This window comes from Cucurbita pepo, chromosome 1 (assembly GCF_057944985.1).
Source record: "Cucurbita pepo subsp. pepo isolate OVF chromosome 1, ASM5794498v1, whole genome shotgun sequence".
NCBI lineage: Eukaryota > Viridiplantae > Streptophyta > Magnoliopsida > Cucurbitales > Cucurbitaceae > Cucurbita > Cucurbita pepo.
This window is the reverse complement of record NC_141798.1, coordinates 17,356,103-17,375,748: the sequence shown is the minus strand read 5'-3', so window position 1 is coordinate 17,375,748 and position 19,646 is coordinate 17,356,103. Positions and strand designations below refer to the sequence as shown.

Below are 19,646 nucleotides of genomic sequence, written 5' to 3'. Positions count from 1 at the left end.
TGTATTGTTAATCATATTAAAAATTGATCCATTCGTCCATGACCTTTCTACATGTGTGTCGGCTCAATTAGATCTTAGTCGATCCACGGGTCAACCAATCATGACCCATAAGTCAGCTATAGATCGCTACAACGGGCTTCAACCTCCTCTTCTTAACTTTTAGATTCTAAAGATTTGATTTAACTAACTAGATTCACGCATAAACGTGACTCAATCTAAGACTTGAAAAACATACATGACATCGTTCTCAACTTTATTTCAATTTTCAATTATACAAAAGATTAAATTATTCCTATAATTTATTTCAACTCAAAATATATTCGCTTTTATTACCACATGAATTTTCATCCATCATTCCAACCGGAAAAATTCTCGTAAAATTTTAAAAAAACTAAAATTAAAAAAAAATTAAAAAAATTGAAAACGCGTTTGGAGATATTCTATATAACTTAACTCAAAAGCATTATATAATTTGAACAGAATAAAAAAAAAGTAATAATAAAAATAATGCTATTTTTTCCAATATTTTAAAATTAAAAAAAATAAAAAAATTAAGTATATTTATTGGACTAAAAATAGAATATTTTCCTTTCTAGAATTTATGTAAAATTTAATCAAATTTTAACATTAAAGTTTGATTCCAATTCATTATCCTTTCCCCATATTTTAAAAAAAGCATCTAAAAATAAATTAAATATGCTTTCAAATAAATGTTTTCACTAATGCTTTTTTTAATTAATAATTAAAAAATTTATGTAATGTATATTTAAATTTCTTATATGGTTAATTCCACTCACATTTATTATTTATAATTTTCTTAATTTATTTTTCCATTAAAGTTGACCCTATTTCTACAATTTATTTATTTCTTGTAGTGATCGAATTTATTAATGTGGGCTATTGAACAATAATTAAGAATATAATTTTTTTATAGAAAAATTATTGGATTATATTATGTTATTATAATAATGTTGTATGAAATATTCCGACTCTTAATATTATATATATTTTAACATAAATTGGTGGTTGTATAAACATAAATATTCCAACTAATTCAGAAAATATTTAAATATGAAAGTCGCCGTTAAAAATTAAAAAAAAAAAAGGGCATTTTTCTCTCTTAAATACTAAAAAAAGGAAATAATTTCTAAAAATTACTCAACTATTTGTTAAATAATGTCTTATTATTCGGGTAATTCAACATTATGCTATAAATGAAAAATAATAATAATAATTACAATAAAAAAAAAACTAAATTAATAAAAATTATTCAATTTCACATTTTATCTATAATATCCTAAACTTTAAAAAAATTTAATAAAAAAAATTAAAATAATGTGCTTAAACTTTTTTTAAAAACTTAAAAAATACCTTTAAATCTTTTTAAAATTTTTAAAATAAGTTTAAATTTTTTTAAAAAATTAAAAAATACTTTTACAGTTAGCATTATATTTAAAAAATACTCATGAACTTTTAAAATTAACACAAAAAAGTTTAGAGATAATCGATGAAGTGTCGATACAGTTTTCGTCCATATGTTAATGATGAGAATTTTTTTGAATTTTTTTTATAAAGGTAAATAATGTTAATCCTACTCTTAAAATTTTATGAATATCAGGAGTATTAATTAATGAATGTTTTTAACGTTCAAGGGTATTTTTTAAAACACTATTAAAAATTCAACAGTATTCTCAATTATAAAGTTTAAGGGTATTTTTATATATTTAGACGGACGTTGATTTAATTTATTTTTGTTGAATTAGTTGAAGTTAATTTTATATATTTAGTTCTAAATTAATTTAGTAGTCATTGGGACAAAAGAAAAAAATAATAATAAAAAAAATAAAACAATTTTATAGCATTTTTTAAAAATAATTATAATTTATTAATAAAAAATAGGAATCTAAATGTTCGTCCTATTAATATGGAAAGATTCCCACTAATTAAATCCCAACAAAAAGTAAAATTAATACGACTTGCAGGCCAATACATTAATTATTTTAAAATTTTGAGTAAATAATTAAGTAATAATTGAAATATAAAATATATTATTAGGAGGAAAATAGAATAATAAAAAATAAATAAAAAAATGGTATATAACGTAAGGAGTGACGGTGCCGTCCAAATTAGAAGCCAACCGAATCAGAACATGTAACTGAGATTCTCTCCCGTTTCCATTTAAAGACTTGGTTTATTTAATTAAATAATGCCCCAAAATTAATATTATATTACCAATAAATTATTAAATAATAATAATAATAATAAATCTAAAAATTATTAAATTCTTGGTTTGGGTCAACTTATTTGCATCTTATTTAATATCATACTATTCGATGATCCAATGATTTTAGGGTTAGGGTTAGGGTTAGGGTTAGGTTCACGACTTAATACTCTATTTTCAAGTTGGATTCCACTGGATTATTGAATCGGTTTTAAAAAAGTTTATTGAAACGTTTGAGTTGGGTTAGGTTAGATTGTAGACCTTATTTTCGAGTTTGTCGAGTGTACTTGATTAAAAGAAGTTTTAACCCACGAATCGAACTGAATTTTTTATTTTTCAAAGATTCAACTTGTAAGAGTCCAAGCCGACCCTTATGAAAAAAATGCTTCGTTCTCCTCTCTAACTGATGTGGGATCTCACAATCCACCCCTCTTCGGAGTCCAGCGTCTTTACTGGCCCTCGTTCCCCTCTCCAATCCATGTGGGACCCCTAATGTGATGTCCCACATTGGTTGGGGAGTAAAACAAACCACTATTTATAAGGGTGTGGAAACCTTCCCCTAACAGACGCGTTTTAAAGCCTTGAGGGGAAAGCCCAAAAAGGACAATATCTGCTAGCGGTGGATTTAGGCCGTTACACCCAATCTACCCTCTTCGAGACCTAGTGTCCTTGCTGGCACACCATCTCATGTCCACCCCCTTCGAAGCTCAGCCTCCTCGCTAATACATCACCCGGTGTCTGGCACACCATTTGTAACAGCTCAGACCCACCGCTCGTAGAAAATTTTCCTTTTTGGACTTTCCCTCAATGTTTTTCAAATGGGTCTCCACACCCTTATAAAAGAATTCTTCCTTCTCCTCCCCAACCGACATGGGATCTCAAACAACTCAACTTGGACCGAAAAATAATTAACCCAACTCTTACAATTTGAGTTAGATAGTCTAGATTGTTTGAGACATCAAATCATACGAACATTCTTAAATACATCAAACAACATAACTTATTTACATTTAAACTAACTCCATACAGCGTTAACATGAATAGTACAAGACACCAAACACCGAACACCGAACACCGAACGTTTAAGTAAAGAATATTATGAAAAGATACGTAGAATATTTAAAGCCAATGAATTTGATAACTTTTAATAGTGCTAAACTCACTAGCAAAGCATAACAAATTAGAATGGAAAAGAGTGTCAGTTTGTTATTCCTCTTTATGTTTTAAATGCTTTAAAGGCTTCTCTTTTTGGATATTGTATTTATAGGAAGAAGATGCCATGGATGTTCCATATGAACTCCACAATCATCATCAAATTGGGTTTTACCTAATTCATTAACCTCCCTTATAGTGAATATCTTACTAAGCATTCACTTTATTTCTATATAAATCTTCATATTTCTCGCTAACACGTAACCAATAATCTTTTTAACTTCTAAAAATGAATATACGTAAACAATGGTTAGGTTCCGTTCCATAACTATTTAGTTTTTTTTTTATATATGTTTTTCAATTCAACACTTATTTAAGGAATGTTTTGTTCGGTCCTCCAACCACTGTGAGATCTAACAATCCACCCCTCTTGAGGGCCAGCGTCAGACACACTGCCGAGTGTCTAGCTTTGATACCATTTATATTAGTCCAAGTCCGCCACTAGCAAATATTATACGTTTTAGAACGCGTTTACTATCTCTCTTGTAAGGAATGTTTCGTTCCCCTCTCCAATTGATGTGAGATCTAACAACTTAGTTTGTGATGATTAAATAAGAAAAGAGCTTTTGATAGTTACTGCATATACTAATAAGGTGCACGTTTATTTTTGTGGCTTAGTCCTAAACTTGTGAGAGGAAAACAAAACATTTCTTAGTACACACATTTTAAAATCGTGAGGCTTACGGTAATACGTAACGACAATATCTACTAGTAGTGGGTTTGAACTGTAATGAATGGTATCAGAGCTAATCACTGGGTGACGTGCAACTGTGAGGCTGACGACGATACATAACGATCCAAATCAGACAATATTTGCTAGCAGTGGACTTAGGTTGTTACCGAGCTTCATGAAGTATAAGCTTGAAACAATTTTACATTAAATGATCTTCTAGAAATTTTGATAAGAAGCACGTCAGCCAACAGTGGCAAAACATAGTAAAAGAACTCGTGTTCGTGTACGAAGATATATATATATATATATATTAATATAATATGAAATTGTATTTAAAAGTGGATGGAGTCATGTGTTAGGTTATGCAACCGATCTTAGCAATGAATAGCAAACAGGCAATTTTTGACTTCAACGATTGGCTTCTTAATGCCCATTTATCATTCACACCTTACCAAAATAAATAATTACTAAGATACAAGATTTCAATCCCGAGCTACACCCACCTGTGTTCCGAAACAGATTTCTAAGTTCCACCGTCGTACTCATTGTATGCGTTTGCATATCTAATCTAACCGAGATTATTTACTCAATATTTTTAACATTCAACCTTTAGTACTGCATTCTTCATTAATTTCCTTGTTTTCGAATTCTTACTTTTGAATTGTCAACCAAATATGTATTAGAGATTACACTTGTAATTTAACTTTACAGCTACGAGGGAATCTCGTTCAACGGAGAAAAAGAGAAAATATCTAAAAAAATCTACACGAGTAAAGAAAAGAGATAACAACACGCTAAGCTAATGACTCTTATTCTTAATTTTAGATTCTAATGAATTTCTAGTTCATGTATAATGGAGGAAGAAGGACGCTTGCCCCTTGTGTTGGGTTGGGTATTATAAAAGGGGCCAGTTGGGATGCGGTGTTTGTTCAAGGGATGTCCACAAAATCTGAATCCACAGTGGTTGTTTAATTACAGAATTGCCCCAATTCTTCATCCCAACTCTCATCTCTATTTTCTTCTCTTTTGGAAAGTTAATTTTTGTTCCTTTCCCATACGTTCTTGCCTGTTTCTTCCTTTTTAAGCAATTTCTGTTTCGATTCCAAACCCCACCCACAACAACACACATTGTCGCCGAGGTTTCTCAACACAACATGGTTGCTGCTACTGCTGCTGCTGCTGCTGCTGGTTTGGTTTCTCGTACTGGTCGGCATTTGCAGCGTTACGATATCAGGGGTCGCCGCCAAGTTGTCGGGTAATTAGAAATTGGGGTTATCTGTGCTGTTCTTGTTGATTTCTTTGAATTTTAGTTTGTTCCCCTAAAACCCTTTTGAAATTATATTGGAAGAAACACAATTTTGGATAGAACTTGGATGATTCATTGATTGATTGGGTTGGATTAATCCTTTTCTTTATGGGTCCCTTCAGAAATTGATGGGTCTTACTCTACTTCATGTGGCTACCAATAAAAACCCAAATTTAAAGCAATTATTTGTTGGGTAAATTTTGCAGATGCATTCCTTATAGGTACAAAACTACTAATAAAAGTGGTTTGGATAATATAGAGGAATTGGAAGTTCTTGTGATCAGCTCACAGAAAGGGAAAGGCATGTTGTTCCCAAAGGTAAACATTACATATATATATATATATATATATATATATATATATGTATGTATGTATGTATGTATTCATTATGTGCAGAAAGTTAAGGTTTTAATGAAAAAATTTGCAGGGTGGCTGGGAAACTGATGAATCTATTACTGAGGCTGCTTCAAGAGAGACTCTGGAGGAAGCTGGTGTTAGGGGAATTGTTCAGGTTTGTATGTTTCTCTTTTTTTGTTTCTTGAATTCTGCTTGAGGTTTATGTGGTTTTGGTAAGATTTGGAACGTTTTGAGTCGGTTTATGATGATTTGTACATGTGAGATCCTACATTGGTGGGAGGGGGAACCAAGCATTCTTTAGAAGGGTGTGGAGATCTCTCCCTAATAGATGCGTTTTAGAATCTTGGGGGGAAACCCGGAAGGGAAAGTCCAAAGAGGACAATATCGGCTAACGGTGGACTTGGGATGATTCGTACATGTGAGATCCCATGTCGGTTGGAGAGGGGAACGAAGCATTCTTTAGAAGGGTGTGGAGACCTCTCCCTAATAGATGCGTTTTAGAATCTTGTGGGGAAACCCAGAAGGGAAAGTCCAAAGAGGACAATATTTGCTAACGGTGGACTTGGGATGATTCGTACATGTGAGATCCCACGTCGGTTGGAGAGGGGAACAAAGCATTCTTTATAAGGGTGTGGAGACCTCTCCCTAGCAGACATGTTTTAAAAATCTTGAGGGACGCCTTGTAGGGAAAACCTAAAGAGGACAATATCGGCTAACGGTAGGCTTAGGCTTGGGCTGTTACAGGACATAAGAGTTTTGATTTAGAACATGAAATCGGGCATGATTGGTTGGACCTTTTCGGGGTCTAGTTTTTTTTGGTTGACTTTTGAAGATTTCTTCTAGATCTAGCAGAAAAAACAGTCAACTTTTTCTTGTTCTTGTTTCTTGTTTCTTGTTTCTTGTTTCGGATCTTATGGTTTGATGGTCTGAATTCTCGACTCGAACTATGGTTTGCAGAGCGAATTAGGAAGTTGGAGTTTCAAGAGCAAAACCTATGACACTTTCTATGAAGGATACATGTTTCCATTGCTTGTTAAGGAGCAGCTCGAGTTTTGGCCCGAAAAGAATTTTCGACAACGGGTTTGGGTAAATACTCACTTCCCCAATCCATATACCGTCGCGAACTCCCTGTTAAAAACTCATCTAATACTTTTCGGTACTCGAATCTTTTACTTATTATAGATGAGCGCTCACGAAGCTCGGGAGGTTTGCCAGCATTGGTGGATGAAGGAAGCATTGGATGCATTGGTGGGACGGCTTTCATCGCAAAAGAAGCAACAGATTGAAGAAGTGATGCCGTGCTCGTTGAGCTAGCGACGATGGAGGTCGTGTTTCGTCTCTTGTCGTTACGGTTTTCTTGTAAATAAGAATTTGGTGAAAGGCTACAGTTGCAGAGAAGAAGAGTAGTGAAAGGGAATGGTTAATTAGGAAGATTATTAAAGTGAAGAAGAAAGGGAAGAGATTTTCTAGTTGTAGAATCATGCAGCTCAAGAACAGAACAAAAAATACACCGCAGGATGTCTGGTTGAGGTAACAGAAACCTTTTTTTCTCCGAAGAACAGAGATTTGATTCTTATCAGAATCTCTGTTTTTTTTGTTTTTAGAGTTTCAATCAGACTCTCCCAAAGTGTAATGATTATTCTTCTTGAATTTTACAATCAAACAATATTCTTACGTATGGTTTTATGAGATTGATAACATCTCGTTCTTCAGAAGTTATAGTTTCGTATCGTTTTTCTTTAAGAAAAGCATCACGAATGTATCCTATGCTTTTTTTTGTGTCTTGTCATCTTGAATATGCTCTAACATCTCGTCTACGATCGTAGTCTTTAGAGTAGATTCTCAATTTGCGCAAGACGCCATTAGCATCCTTCTCTTAGAGGTGTAATTTCATGTTCGACTATGACCTTCCAAAGGTGTTGGCCTTGTAGATAGGACATTATGTATGTTGGCCACATGTTGTAGTGGTTGTTATTGAGTTTCTTGATTCCTCAAACGATCTGGAGATCATCCATCGTGTTGACACAATCGCACTTTTGAAGGCAGCGGACTTGCGATTGTGTGGCACTCACTTTCCAACGACAAGTGAGCTAAGCCAATTCGTTCTTGCGTCGCCTACGGCCAAGCGACGTATGCTCGAGCCTTTGACCTCGGTTTTAAGAGAAGGTTTTAGGAAACGAGGGCAAAGAGAGATTTTTGAAAGAGACGTTATATAAGCAAACAAGAGAGAAATAACAACGTGCAAAACTTAAGCTTTCCACGTATTTCATTTTGCATTTTGAAAAAAAATTCACATTTTGCATCACATAATCCAACCAACTTTAATTCCATTGTTTTCTTGTGTAACAATATGTCACGGGACATCTTTTTTATTAGTGCTTTTCTTTCCTTTATTTATTTATTTTTCTTTAAAATAATAATAATAATGTTGAAAATAATTGAGCTCGAACTTAGCTCAAAGAAGTTATGATTAAGGCATTAAAATTGTGAGGCTGGTGGCTTACGTAACTGACCAAAGGAACAGTATCTATGAGCAGTGGATTTGGACTATTAAAAATGGTATGAGAGCCAAACACCAAAATATGTGCGAGCGAAGACAGGCACCAGATATTAGACCGTTATAAATGGTACTAGAGTTAGATACCAAATTGTGTACGAGCCAAGACGGCCCCAACTATTGAACTATTATAAATGATATTAGAGTCAAACCAAGCTCTGTGCGGGATCTCAACAATGAAGTCATTACAAATGATATTAGAGTTAGACTGGCGGTATAAGAGCAAAGACGGCCCCTCCTCTAATATCATCTCAACTCATAATGTGACAGAAATAAGATAAAGCTATGTTCCACCAAGCAAACCAAGCACGCAGCACCACGCACTATTCTACAAATGTCAGCCGCCATTCATAGCCTGAATCTCAACTTCACGGCCAATTACCACACCCCAAAAAATGAGCCTGAGCCGCCCTCTCCTCCTCCTCCTCTCTCTCTCCCTTTTCCCTCTCCCGTCCCTCTCCGCCACCGACACCGTCATCTACGGCGGCTGCACCCAGCTCCAATACTCCCCAACCTCCGCCTACCACTCAAATCTCAACTCCCTCCTAACCTCCCTCCTCAACTCCGCCACATACGCCTCCTACAACAACTACACCATCCAAGCCTCATCCCCACAGGACACTCTATACGGTCTCTACCAGTGTCGCGGTGACCTCTCCATGCCCGATTGCGCCAATTGCATAGCCCACGCCCTCACCCAACTCGGGACCCTCTGCTCCAACAAATGCGGCGCCGCCCTCCAACTGGATGGCTGCTACGTCAAGTACGACAACTCCACCTTCCTGGGAGTGGAGGACAAGACAGTAGTGCTGAAGAATTGCGGCCCGTCAATTGGGTATGAGGGGGAAGCAATGGCGCAGCGGGACGCTGTGTTGGCGGCCCTAGTGGGGTCAAGTGGGGCGTACAGAGTGGGTGGGGCAGGGAAGGTGCGTGGCGTGGCGCAGTGCGTGGGGGATTTGAGTGGGAGCGAGTGTCAGGAGTGCGTGGGCGAGGCAATTGGGCGGGTGAAGAGCGTGTGTGCGATGGGGGGTTATGGGGATATGTTCTTGGGGAAGTGCTATGTGAGATACAACACTCATGGGCCTCCTCCTCCGGTGTTGGCTGACAATCATAATGGTAACCCAATTTCTTTCATTTTGTTTGAATTCTTTATGAACATTGGTGAATTTGTTTGTTTGATTCGAACAGATAAATCTAATGATGATGGGGAGAAGACGTTCGCGATAATCGTTGGTCTTTTAGCTGGAGTTGCTCTTCTTATTATTTTTCTTGTATTCATTCGAAAGGTGTTTGAAAGATCTGGTAAGGAAATTCACTCATAATTCCGACAATAATTCTTTTTCTACACGTTTTTTTTTTCACTCACGTGCTTCTTAAGAACGTCGTTAAGAAGTCACTCTATCGTAATTTTTAAATTTCTATGATTATCTACTGATAAGAAAAGTGTATAAAGCTCTCATTCTTTTGGTTTAAGGTTTTGTTTATGATATCTCACGTCAAAATAATTTTTAGAATTTTATATAAATAAATAATATTTTTGTCTCGAGATTAATGCTAACAATTTGTTGGTATAAGATGTGGTTTGAATCCATCGAACAAAAGAGTGGAATTATATTAGTAGTGGGGTACAAATGATATCAAAGCCAGATACCGGGTGGTGTTCCAGCGAGGAGGTTGTGCAGGGGATGGTTTCAAAATTAGACACCAAGAGGTGTACCAGCTAGAACGTTGGGCTCTCAAGGATGTGGAAACCTCTGTTAGTAGTGAGTTTGGACAAAGCTAGACACTGAGCAGTAGCTCAGTGTGCCAGTAAGGACGGTGGGCTCTAAAGGACGTGGAAACCTTAGTTAGTGGTGGGCTTGTTGTGTTGTCATTTTGGAGGGCTAGTGAGGACTTTTGACTCCCAAGAAACCTCGATTGGTGGTGGGCTTGGGCGGTTAAATATTTTAGCTCCGATCGAGCTACGAGCACGAGTAGGTAGGCGGTTAGGGGGAGTGGCGGCTTGGCTGCCTTTTCAATCAATTTCAGGCCAACTCCTAATTACTAGACCAACGTGGGGCGTCATTTCATTCTCGTAACTCGAGTGAGTGCACCGCAGGAAAATAATAAATATAATTAAAAAAAAAGACGACGCTCGTGTTAGCTTACGGAGATAGTTTATAATTAACAGTATTTTACTCGGGTTTAAAATTCCAATTGGATTTTGAGAAAAAAAGAAAAAGAAAAAGAAAAATCCCAATCTAAACAAAGAACAAATCAAATGCTTTCAAATTTCATTTCCCCTCAATTCCCCAATCATCATGAACACATGGGCTCTTCAACTATGGTCTCCAACAATGGCTTCCTCAACCTGCACATAGTCCTCCGATGAGCCAATTCCGGCACCGGCGAAAACCTCTCCACATCATCATCCATTTTCAACTTCATCTCCGACTCCTCTGCTTCCACCTTCGGGCAAACACAAACATTAGATTCCCCACCGCCGACAATCCGCCGCTTCTTCCTGCCGGAGACTCGCTCGGCAGCGAGAAGCAGCACCCCCATATCCGTCACTGACACCACCGAATTCACCTTCTTCATCGGAAACATAACATACAAATTCCCCATCTCCAGATCCTCATCCGCCATCAGAGCCGAAAATCTCCGGCCAACACGAACCGATTGAGAATTCACGACGAAGAAACTGGGCATCTCGAACATCAGCTCCGCCGCCTTGACCGGTTCGTGAAACTGCCGAACTTCCCCACTTGGGAAAACCACCGTCGTCGCCGGAAAACTTGAGGGTTTCCGGCCGATTGGAGTGGGAAGTGTACAAGAAACGTAATTCCCCATGAATCCCAAATGGATAAATCAAGAAATGAAGTAAAGAAGATGATGAAATTTAATTGAATTAGAAGCAAATAATTTAATTTTATATAATGAATGGGTTTAGATAATTGATTTTCAAAGAAAGTTAACCACAGTTGGCTGTTCCGCATAATTATTGCTCAATCCGCGTGGAACAACAAAAATTATTCAAATATTATTGTTTCTTTTTTATTTTAGTTTACTAATTTGTTGTAACTATATTTTTCTTGTTATAAACATCTCATATGTTTGTTCCAAAAATTATTTTTAAAATATTTTTATGGACATAAATAAAATAATAAAAAAACCGTTCTTGCCTCTACCGAAAAAAATGTTAAATATAGGATGAATATTTAAAAATACTCAGTAAGTCGTTCTGTTATTGGGGGTTGGAAAATGCATACGGAGCCTAAATTCATGGTTATTTGTTGGATGTACAATACTTTTCTACACTTGGTCTGGTTATGGGTTAGTGCTTAGCCGGTTAAAAACTAATGAAAAAGAAAGGGAGATTTGATCCATGATCAGATGACATACAACATGCATGAACTCCCACATTAAAAATCATGGATTAATGTATGATGCACATAATACTTTCATACTTATTATGACGAGAATTTCTTATGAGACATACATGCATATTCATGGTATTTCGTTCATGTTTATCCTACATGGCGCATCATGGTATTTCACAAGGCGTAAACATGGTCATATCAACATAGAAGACATAATAAATGTAAAAAAAAAATAAAAAATAAAAAAATACCTAGAATTTGGAATCTAGATTCAATACCTGATGGCCCCAGTATCCTCCGGCATCTTCTGCGACATGATAATGTTACTTACTCTTCACTCCTAAGAGTGAAGACTATCCCCACAAGAGGTGACCTAAACAAAGATCACTTAAGCATAGAGTTTCTATAATTGAACCACCGAAAATGAATGTATATCTTGTTGGTATACCTATTCGCTCTCGTCACACATCCATTTAAAATAATTGAGCTTAGAGTCGATTAGTAAAATTAAGTATATTTTAATGTTAAGAATAAAGAATAATAATTAAATTGACCTAATAATTGATTTGTTTATTTGAGCGTGCAACTTGAACGTAGATGAGAGCGACATCAACCATAATATAGTTTTAGATATTACTTTCACTCCACAATTTTTGGATTTATTTTATTTTTATTCTCATGCTATAAAACTTTAAGCTCTATACATTAATAACACACATTCTGTCCGCCGATGGCATCAAGTTTTGCGTGTTGCAGCGGCGGTGTCGGTTCTTTGTATATTAATAACACACATTCTGTGGCGCGTCGCTGGGCTGCCCCCCAGCAGTCCAAGCGCCGTGGCCGACGCCATTGCTTGCCCAACGACATGCCTATCCTCACGTTGGGCATGCACATTTCTATTCATAGTTCATGAACATTTTGGATAACATGAACATAAAAATCAAAAGAAACTTCAAACACGAACAGGGTCCATCTGAAAGAGTTCATTAAGTAATGGTAATATAACACAACAGAGTTCACGGACCGAACGAGTTAGAATAAACTTACGAAATCGGAAACTGCTGCTATATACAAATTACGCAGCATAACTGAGCTTCTAAGACTGACCTTATTTTCCATGACATATACACAATATGCACACTGACATATACATTCGTATAAACAGCACGATATTTACTTGTTGACTCACCGACGCCTTTTATCTACGGTGGTGCACCGGTGTTTTGCCATATGCAGATATTCAACTTGATCTTGCCTGAAGAACTGAACAAATCGCGTGGAATCAAAAGGAACCTCGTCGAGGGACAGCAATCTGATGATGATTGAATGTTCTTCATGGAAGATTGTAAAACTAGAGAGAGATCTTGAGTTTCTACTCGTAGATCATAAGAAAATGCTTCCTTCAAGGAAGGAGGTCTAAGGCAGCAAACTTTAACAGCATTTCCAAGATGATCAAAACTATTGCTGAGAATAAAAAGAATACCATCACCTTGTTCTTGAAGAACGCGGTAATTATCGTTAGCGTTTAGGCAAATGGTGAAGCTAGAACTGAACTGAAAGCTGATAGCAGACTCTGTATGTTTACTGCTGAAATGTAGTGATAATTGCTTAGATGAGGCAACAAAGTTGCAATCAGAAAGAGGGCATTTACACGGGGCATGTAGGCATTTCTTTTCGTGGTCACTTTCACTACCATAACTAACTATCTCCTTGCATCCGTACTTTGATTGTTTGCAGGGTAGTTTAATGGATTCAAGAACCTTCTCGACAGCCCGACAACGATTATAGCCAATAGGCCAAGAGCAGGTTGCACATCTATTCTTAAGTTTGTTGCAGCAGGAAGAGCATGCAATATGCCCATTCTCACACTGAATTCATGATAAAAATCTAGTCAAACTGTTGATATATTGATGATATGACAAAACCAAACAGTTAATTGTTAGACGATCATGTCTAGCTCGTGCCGACTGTATGACCACTTTATCTATTGAAACACAAGTAGAAATGTGAAATATAGCTGAAATAATTAGCAGAGGTTAAAGAGCGAGCACGAGCAATCAGTTTACACCAAAACTGAACAATTCAACAGGAATAAGCATATGTTAACTGATCGATCGAAATTTAATTATGAGAAGACTTTTTTTTTCTTTCTTTTACTTCTAATGCACAAATCATACATTAAAAAAACCAATAAGAGCTTCAGTCTTATATACAAATCCTTCTAGACTGTTACATCGACTAGTAACAATGGTTGAATGCATCTGCAAGAATCTATTCGATTTTCTGTTTCGAGGAAAATTTTCAATCTGCTAAAACAGCCAGCTTCATTATCTCACATTTTAGATGTTCAACATCTTACAGAAATTACAGTTGAATTAGTTGGTCTCAGATGACATTGAGGCTGAGGAGATTCTTATTCATACACTTATTAATGGCCTCCATACTAAATACACTTTCATCCATGCATCTAACCGCACGAAGAAAGATCCTATGGGCATGATTTAAAGTCAAAAGAAAAAAACCCTTGAACAGCAAAACAAAGTAGCTGAATTTATCTTCAACTTCTATCTCAATCAAGCAATACTATGAAGTTGTTATGAACATTCTAAACAACGTCATCCAAACAACTTTGTTGGAAATTTTGCTCACACTACTAGCCAAAAGTTTTGAACAACTAGGCACAGCTTGCACGACAAATCTCCGTTCACTTGGATGTTAAATCTCAAATTTGGCTGGGATAAACCCACAAAAATTACCTATTATCTCTAAATATGCTTCTAAGAAATCAAGCGTGTTAACAGTTAATAAAACCCCACAAATTTTCCCCTTCTTTAAAATCTCCTCATATCCGCCAATCCATCAACCTTACAAGTACAAGCCATTTTCTTAACTCCTCTAATCAAAGCTTCCTTTGCATCAAAAGGATTCACATAAAATATTCATAGATCACCTGTCTTAGTACCACAACGATGGTAAACGAATCATGATGAAACTGAGGTCTCTTGACCACAATGGTACGTGCCAATCAATTTTAGCAAACTCAACTCTCATAATAGCAATCCTTTTCTTCATCTTCATTTTTCCATTGGAATTCCTTATCCACACTGTTCTTGATCCCATGAATCCTTTGACCACATTTGCTAAGGATTTTCATCCATCTTGTTCAGAACATCAACCCTCAAGTTGCTCCTTTCTAATTCCCATCCAACCTTTCCTTCTCTCTGCCAATGTTTATTGAAATCACTAAACACTCCCACTTAGAAAAACACTCCATTAGTACTCTGAAGGGTGAATAACCTATGAAATTCAGATTTCTGATCCTGGCCAACTCAAGTAGTTTCTTGGGCTTGAAATACATACAGCATTTTCTAGTGTATATCTTCATCAACCTAATTGCTTGAAAAATCAGGCATGACTGGTGCAAAACGCTTTGAAACTCCAATGTCAATTCAGCTTCAATTACAGGTCAAATCCCCTCCATTCAATGATCCATCCTATTATCAGCAGCTTGTGGACACACTTGATAAGTGATTTTATTCCAGAGTTGTGTTCTTAGTTCTAGTTCTATCTCGTTGTCTGAGAAGCAACAAACGATCTCTCATTCATCCATGAGGTCGAGTACCGTTTCTCAACCATAACTGTTATGGTGGTATATTTGGTTCATCGATTGTTGCTTGACCCTTACATTTGTACAGAAATGATACTCCACATATCTGGTTTGCTAACAATCCACCTTTCTTTTATCATCCTCACACAGAGCACTTATACATAGATTATGCATTAAATTATTAGAAGATTATTGAGGATATCAAGGCTTCTTCTAAATATCAGCCCAACAGTTCTTATGTTCTTACAAGACGAACGAACTAATAGCTTCCAATTCATCTTATTTGATTAAAGGTTCAATCGAACCAAACCAAACCCAACTCAATTTTGGGATCTATCTAATCCTTATGGAAAACCCCAACCAACCAAAAGCCAATTTGAAATCAGAGCAAAGTCAACTACAAAATCACAACTAATTACGAACAGAACAAGTACGGAGATTATTGAAAAACAACATACCTGGAAGATGGGAACACTCAAGGGTTCACAACAAATGGAGCAATCCAACACTTCAGGGTCGATCAAAAACATCGAAATGGAGCCAGTTTCCTTCACAATTTTAGAGCAGGACTTAACCGAGCAGAGCGCTTTTTCGGTACCGTCCTCTCCAACCTGTTCCTCTATTCCGTCAATTCGATGGCGCTTTCTCTGCTCTTCATCGCTCGCAGTTTCTTCCTTACAATAATCGAAACCCTGTTCTTCCCCTTCTTCGCACCGTTGGTTGTGCCGGGGAAAATTAACGACGGCGTTGATGCGAAAAGAGGTTCTCTTCCTCTTCGCCCTAGGGCTACTGGTACTGGATCCGTCCTCCCCGTCTTCCTCTCCACCAACCGAAAACTTCGCCATTTCGATGCCGCTTCTCCTGCGAGGAGGAAGAAGATTGTTATCAGTAAGATCGCCACGTGTACTACTGCGTATGCTACACGATCCCATCCCCAGTAGTACACGTCACCGTGGAGTTAGGAAACTATTCCACTTCATCTTTTACAAAATATTAATATTTTAACACTTTTAAAACCTTTTTTAATTTAAAAAAAAAACATTTTAATCTTTTTTCTAAAAAAAATTAAAAAAATAAATTTTTTACGTATTTTAAAAATAAAGTATTAACTATTTTACTACAAAATTAATAATAAATATATTTTTTATATTTCTTTTTTAAAGGTTAAAGGTAATATTTTTTTAAATAAATTTATACATTTTACGAGATATATATTTGTAGTCTCTATTTATGCTCGTTAACTTTTTATCTAATATGATATAATAATAATAATAATTAATTTTTTTTAATGTATTTTTTAGAGTTGATGGGTAAAAAAAAAACATGACATTTTAGAAAACAAAACTACGAACATTTTTTTTTATTGTTTTTTTTTTTTTGGAAAGATTAAGAATACCACGTGCTTGTAGAATTGAATAATAAAATTTCATAATGTTTTTGAAAAGTAGTAAATGACATGACCACACAAAAATATTATGCTTTTTATATTACATTACTAATTTACTTCTCTAATTTTCCACACTAAACAAAGTCAATGCCATAATGTCCGTGGAAATAAAATAAAGAATTAAAAAAACCACTCGGTTCTGTACATTTAATATTCTTAACATATTATACCCACTATATAACGATCTAAATCCACCGCTAGCAGATATTACCTAAAGAGGACAATATTTGTTAGCGGTGGATTTGGGTCGTTACAAATGGTATTAGAATCAAACGCCGAATGATGTGTCAGCCTTCTCGCTGTTCTTCGAAGGGGGTAGACACGAGGCGGTGTGCCAGTAAGAATGCTGGGCCCTAAAGGGAGTGGATTTGGGGGCGGTCCCATATCGATTGGAGGAAGAAAAGAGTTCGAGCAAGGACGCTGGGCCCCGAAAGGGGATGGATTGTGATTCACCCATTGGTTGGGGAGGAGAACAAACCACATTTATAAGAGTGTGGAAACCTTCTCCTAGCAATAAGGGTGTGGAAACCTTCCCCTAACAGACGATGTGCTAGCCTTTTCACTGTTCCCCGAAAGGGGTAGACACGAGACGATGTGCCAGTAAGGATGCTGGGCCCCAAAGTGGGTTGATTTGGGAGTGGTCCCACATCGATTGGAGGAAGGAAAGAGTGCCAACGAGGACGCTGGGCCCCGAAGGGGGTGGATTGTCCCACATTGGTTGGGGAGGAGAACAAACCACCATTTATCGTTCCTCTCTCCAACCAACATAGGATCTCACAATCCATCTCTCTTGAGAGCCCAACGCGCACACCACCCGATGTTTGGCTTTGATACCATTTGTAACAGTTCAAACCCACCGCTAGCAGATGTTGTTTAGCCTATTACGTATCACCGTCAGTCTCACTATATTAAAACGCGTTTAATAGAGAGATTTTTACACCCATACGAGGAATGTTTCTTTCCCTTCACGAACTAATATTGTCAACTTTAGTCCGTAATAATTTAGAGAAATCAATATGTGTCACGACTTTTACGAATAAGTAAACTAAGCACTCAGTTAAAAAAAAATAATTAGGTATTAAAAAAACGTTTAAAATTATCGATTAATTAAATATATTTTATCCAAGATCATGATATGTACCCACCAGGCCACTGCTTTTCTTATTTTATTTTATTTATTTATTTATTTATTTATTTATTTATTTTATTTATTGATGGAATATTCAAAATGGGCCACTTTCGAGTAATAAATTTACCCAAAAGTTACTCCAATTATTTCTCTCTCAATATATATATATATATATATATATATACGGATCATTAAAATAATATTTTTTAAAATATATAAATTTTTTTATTTTTAAAAAATATTTTATTATAATTTTTTTCATAATTATTGTGAACCAATCCTGCAAAACGGTGTCGTGACATTTCCTAATAGAAAAAAATATATAATAATAATAATAAATTAATTATGAGTTTGAAAGCTTTTTTTATATATTTTTAGTTCATCCATATATGAAAATATAAATATAAATCTCTAATTTATTTATAAAAGACAAAAGATGTAACTTATATTATAATAATTATAATGATTATTAATTAATTAAAAATACCAGTTTGGAGTTTAAATAATTTATTTTTATTTCATAATTATTTGTTGAGATGTATTTGTTCAAAAATATTTTTTCAACCCTTTTTTTAAAATTTTGACTTTCTTTTTCAAATAAAATAATACACTAAATTTTATTCAAATGATCTGACTTTTTTTGAAATCTTCATTGAGTCTGATATATATATATATTAAAATATTAATTTTTGAAATGATATATATATATATATATAAATACAACGTTCTAACAATTTGACCCCGAGAAACTACAAAAATATTTCAAATTTATAATTAATGAGTATTAAGAGACATGCAAATTTTCGAACAACCGTTCAATGATTATCAGTAAATAGACCCATTACGACAATCGAAGAGGTTGACTCATGGGACCGACAAATTGAACCATTATAATATGAAAGCATATATAAATATATATGTATATATATAGTGTTCATATGGGTTGAAGTTTTAACATGAGCTGCATGCATGAAAGTAAAAGAATTGAAGTCGGTTGGTGCCAAAATGTCGGATTGGTTCGAATTATTCCAAGTTTCAAACTTTGGTGTTTAATTAAGCCATATTACAAAGTCAAAATTGGGTTGCACGTCTCCAACTATCGAGCGAGCTGAAAAATTTAATCTTCATTTGACGAACATATTATTTCGTTCCCATCTTTTTTGAATCGTAAGTTTTAAGGTTGAAAAAAATGTTTAGAATTAATGGGTACCAAAATTTCTCATCGTATTTTGTCGGGTGACAAATTTGCTGATATTTAAATCAGATATAATACTAGGGGTAAAAACGTACATTAAAACACAGTCGCTACAAACCTCTCGATTTTTTCTCTAAATTGCTTGTTCCTCGTCATTCAAGATCATCACCACCACCATTAGTTTTATTTGTAACTAATCGTTGGCTATCAGGCATTACCATCAAATCACGACAACCTAAGTGTAATCTCATTCCTCATCACTTGAAGTTGTACGACTAGCTCGGGGTCTTTGATACTAGTTTTTCCACTGTTTTAATCGTCATTGCTTGCACGAAGTTTGTAGTAAGATCTGAACGTTTCTCCTAGTTTTCTTTTAGCCGATTATTTCCCTCCTCCTCATCAGTTTCCTTATTAACTACTCATACCATTACATTTGCTCGACCATACCATTACATTTGCTCGACCATCACGTATTGCCATAAGCTTCCATCACAAGGAAGAGCCTCATCAAAGAGAAAAAATGAAGAAAACACAAGCAATATAGATTCGTTTTCTTCAATTTCAAGTCGGTTTTAAACTA

At 35.5% G+C, this 19,646-nt stretch overlaps 4 protein-coding genes across 4 annotated transcripts; 2 read left to right on the top strand and 2 right to left on the bottom strand.

Annotated features, from left to right (window-relative positions):
• Positions 1-5,023: 5,023 nt before the first annotated feature.
• LOC111795821 (nudix hydrolase 18, mitochondrial) lies at positions 5,024-7,443 on the top strand. Its single transcript, XM_023678417.2, has 5 exons — positions 5,024-5,361; positions 5,619-5,730; positions 5,840-5,923; positions 6,727-6,855; positions 6,952-7,443. The coding sequence occupies exons 1-5, from the start codon at positions 5,261-5,263 to the stop codon at positions 7,081-7,083; spliced, it is 558 nt and encodes a 185-aa protein (XP_023534185.2). The 5' UTR covers positions 5,024-5,260; the 3' UTR covers positions 7,084-7,443.
• A 1,159-nt stretch (positions 7,444-8,602) lies between these two features.
• On the top strand, positions 8,603-9,687 carry LOC111795812 (plasmodesmata-located protein 7). Its single transcript, XM_023678406.2, has 2 exons — positions 8,603-9,442; positions 9,515-9,687. Exons 1-2 carry the CDS (start codon positions 8,722-8,724, stop codon positions 9,646-9,648), a joined length of 855 nt encoding a protein of 284 aa, XP_023534174.2. The 5' UTR covers positions 8,603-8,721; the 3' UTR covers positions 9,649-9,687.
• Positions 9,688-9,820: 133 nt separating this feature from the next.
• LOC111795830 (uncharacterized) lies at positions 9,821-12,047 on the bottom strand. Its single transcript, XM_087122553.1, has one exon. It carries the CDS (start codon positions 11,156-11,158, stop codon positions 10,625-10,627), a length of 534 nt encoding a protein of 177 aa, XP_086978679.1. The 5' UTR covers positions 11,159-12,047; the 3' UTR covers positions 9,821-10,624.
• A 609-nt stretch (positions 12,048-12,656) lies between these two features.
• LOC111795803 (E3 ubiquitin-protein ligase SINA-like 7) lies at positions 12,657-16,218 on the bottom strand. Its single transcript, XM_023678395.2, has 2 exons — positions 15,754-16,218; positions 12,657-13,556 (listed from the first exon to the last, which is right to left on the bottom strand). Exons 1-2 carry the CDS (start codon positions 16,138-16,140, stop codon positions 12,891-12,893), a joined length of 1,053 nt encoding a protein of 350 aa, XP_023534163.2. The 5' UTR covers positions 16,141-16,218; the 3' UTR covers positions 12,657-12,890.
• Positions 16,219-19,646: the final 3,428 nt, after the last annotated feature.

What these genes read in the sequence shown, in the direction of transcription:
- LOC111795803 (XM_023678395.2), bottom strand. Translation starts at nt 16,140, where the DNA reads ATGGCGAAGTTTTCGGTTGGTGGAGAGGAAGACGGGGAGGACGGATCC. An exon ending in TGAGTGTTCCCATCTTCCAG is followed by an intron (nt 13,557 to 15,753) that starts GTATGTTGTTTT and finishes TCATGAATTCAG; the next exon opens with TGTGAGAATGGGCATATTGC.
- LOC111795830 (XM_087122553.1), bottom strand. Translation starts at nt 11,158, where the DNA reads ATGGGGAATTACGTTTCTTGTACACTTCCCACTCCAATCGGCCGGAAA.
- LOC111795812 (XM_023678406.2), top strand. Translation starts at nt 8,722, where the DNA reads ATGAGCCTGAGCCGCCCTCTCCTCCTCCTCCTCTCTCTCTCCCTTTTC. An exon ending in GTTGGCTGACAATCATAATG is followed by an intron (nt 9,443 to 9,514) that starts GTAACCCAATTT and finishes TGATTCGAACAG; the next exon opens with ATAAATCTAATGATGATGGG.
- LOC111795821 (XM_023678417.2), top strand. Translation starts at nt 5,261, where the DNA reads ATGGTTGCTGCTACTGCTGCTGCTGCTGCTGCTGGTTTGGTTTCTCGT. An exon ending in AAGGCATGTTGTTCCCAAAG is followed by an intron (nt 5,731 to 5,839) that starts GTAAACATTACA and finishes AAAAATTTGCAG; the next exon opens with GGTGGCTGGGAAACTGATGA. An exon ending in ATTTTCGACAACGGGTTTGG is followed by an intron (nt 6,856 to 6,951) that starts GTAAATACTCAC and finishes TACTTATTATAG; the next exon opens with ATGAGCGCTCACGAAGCTCG.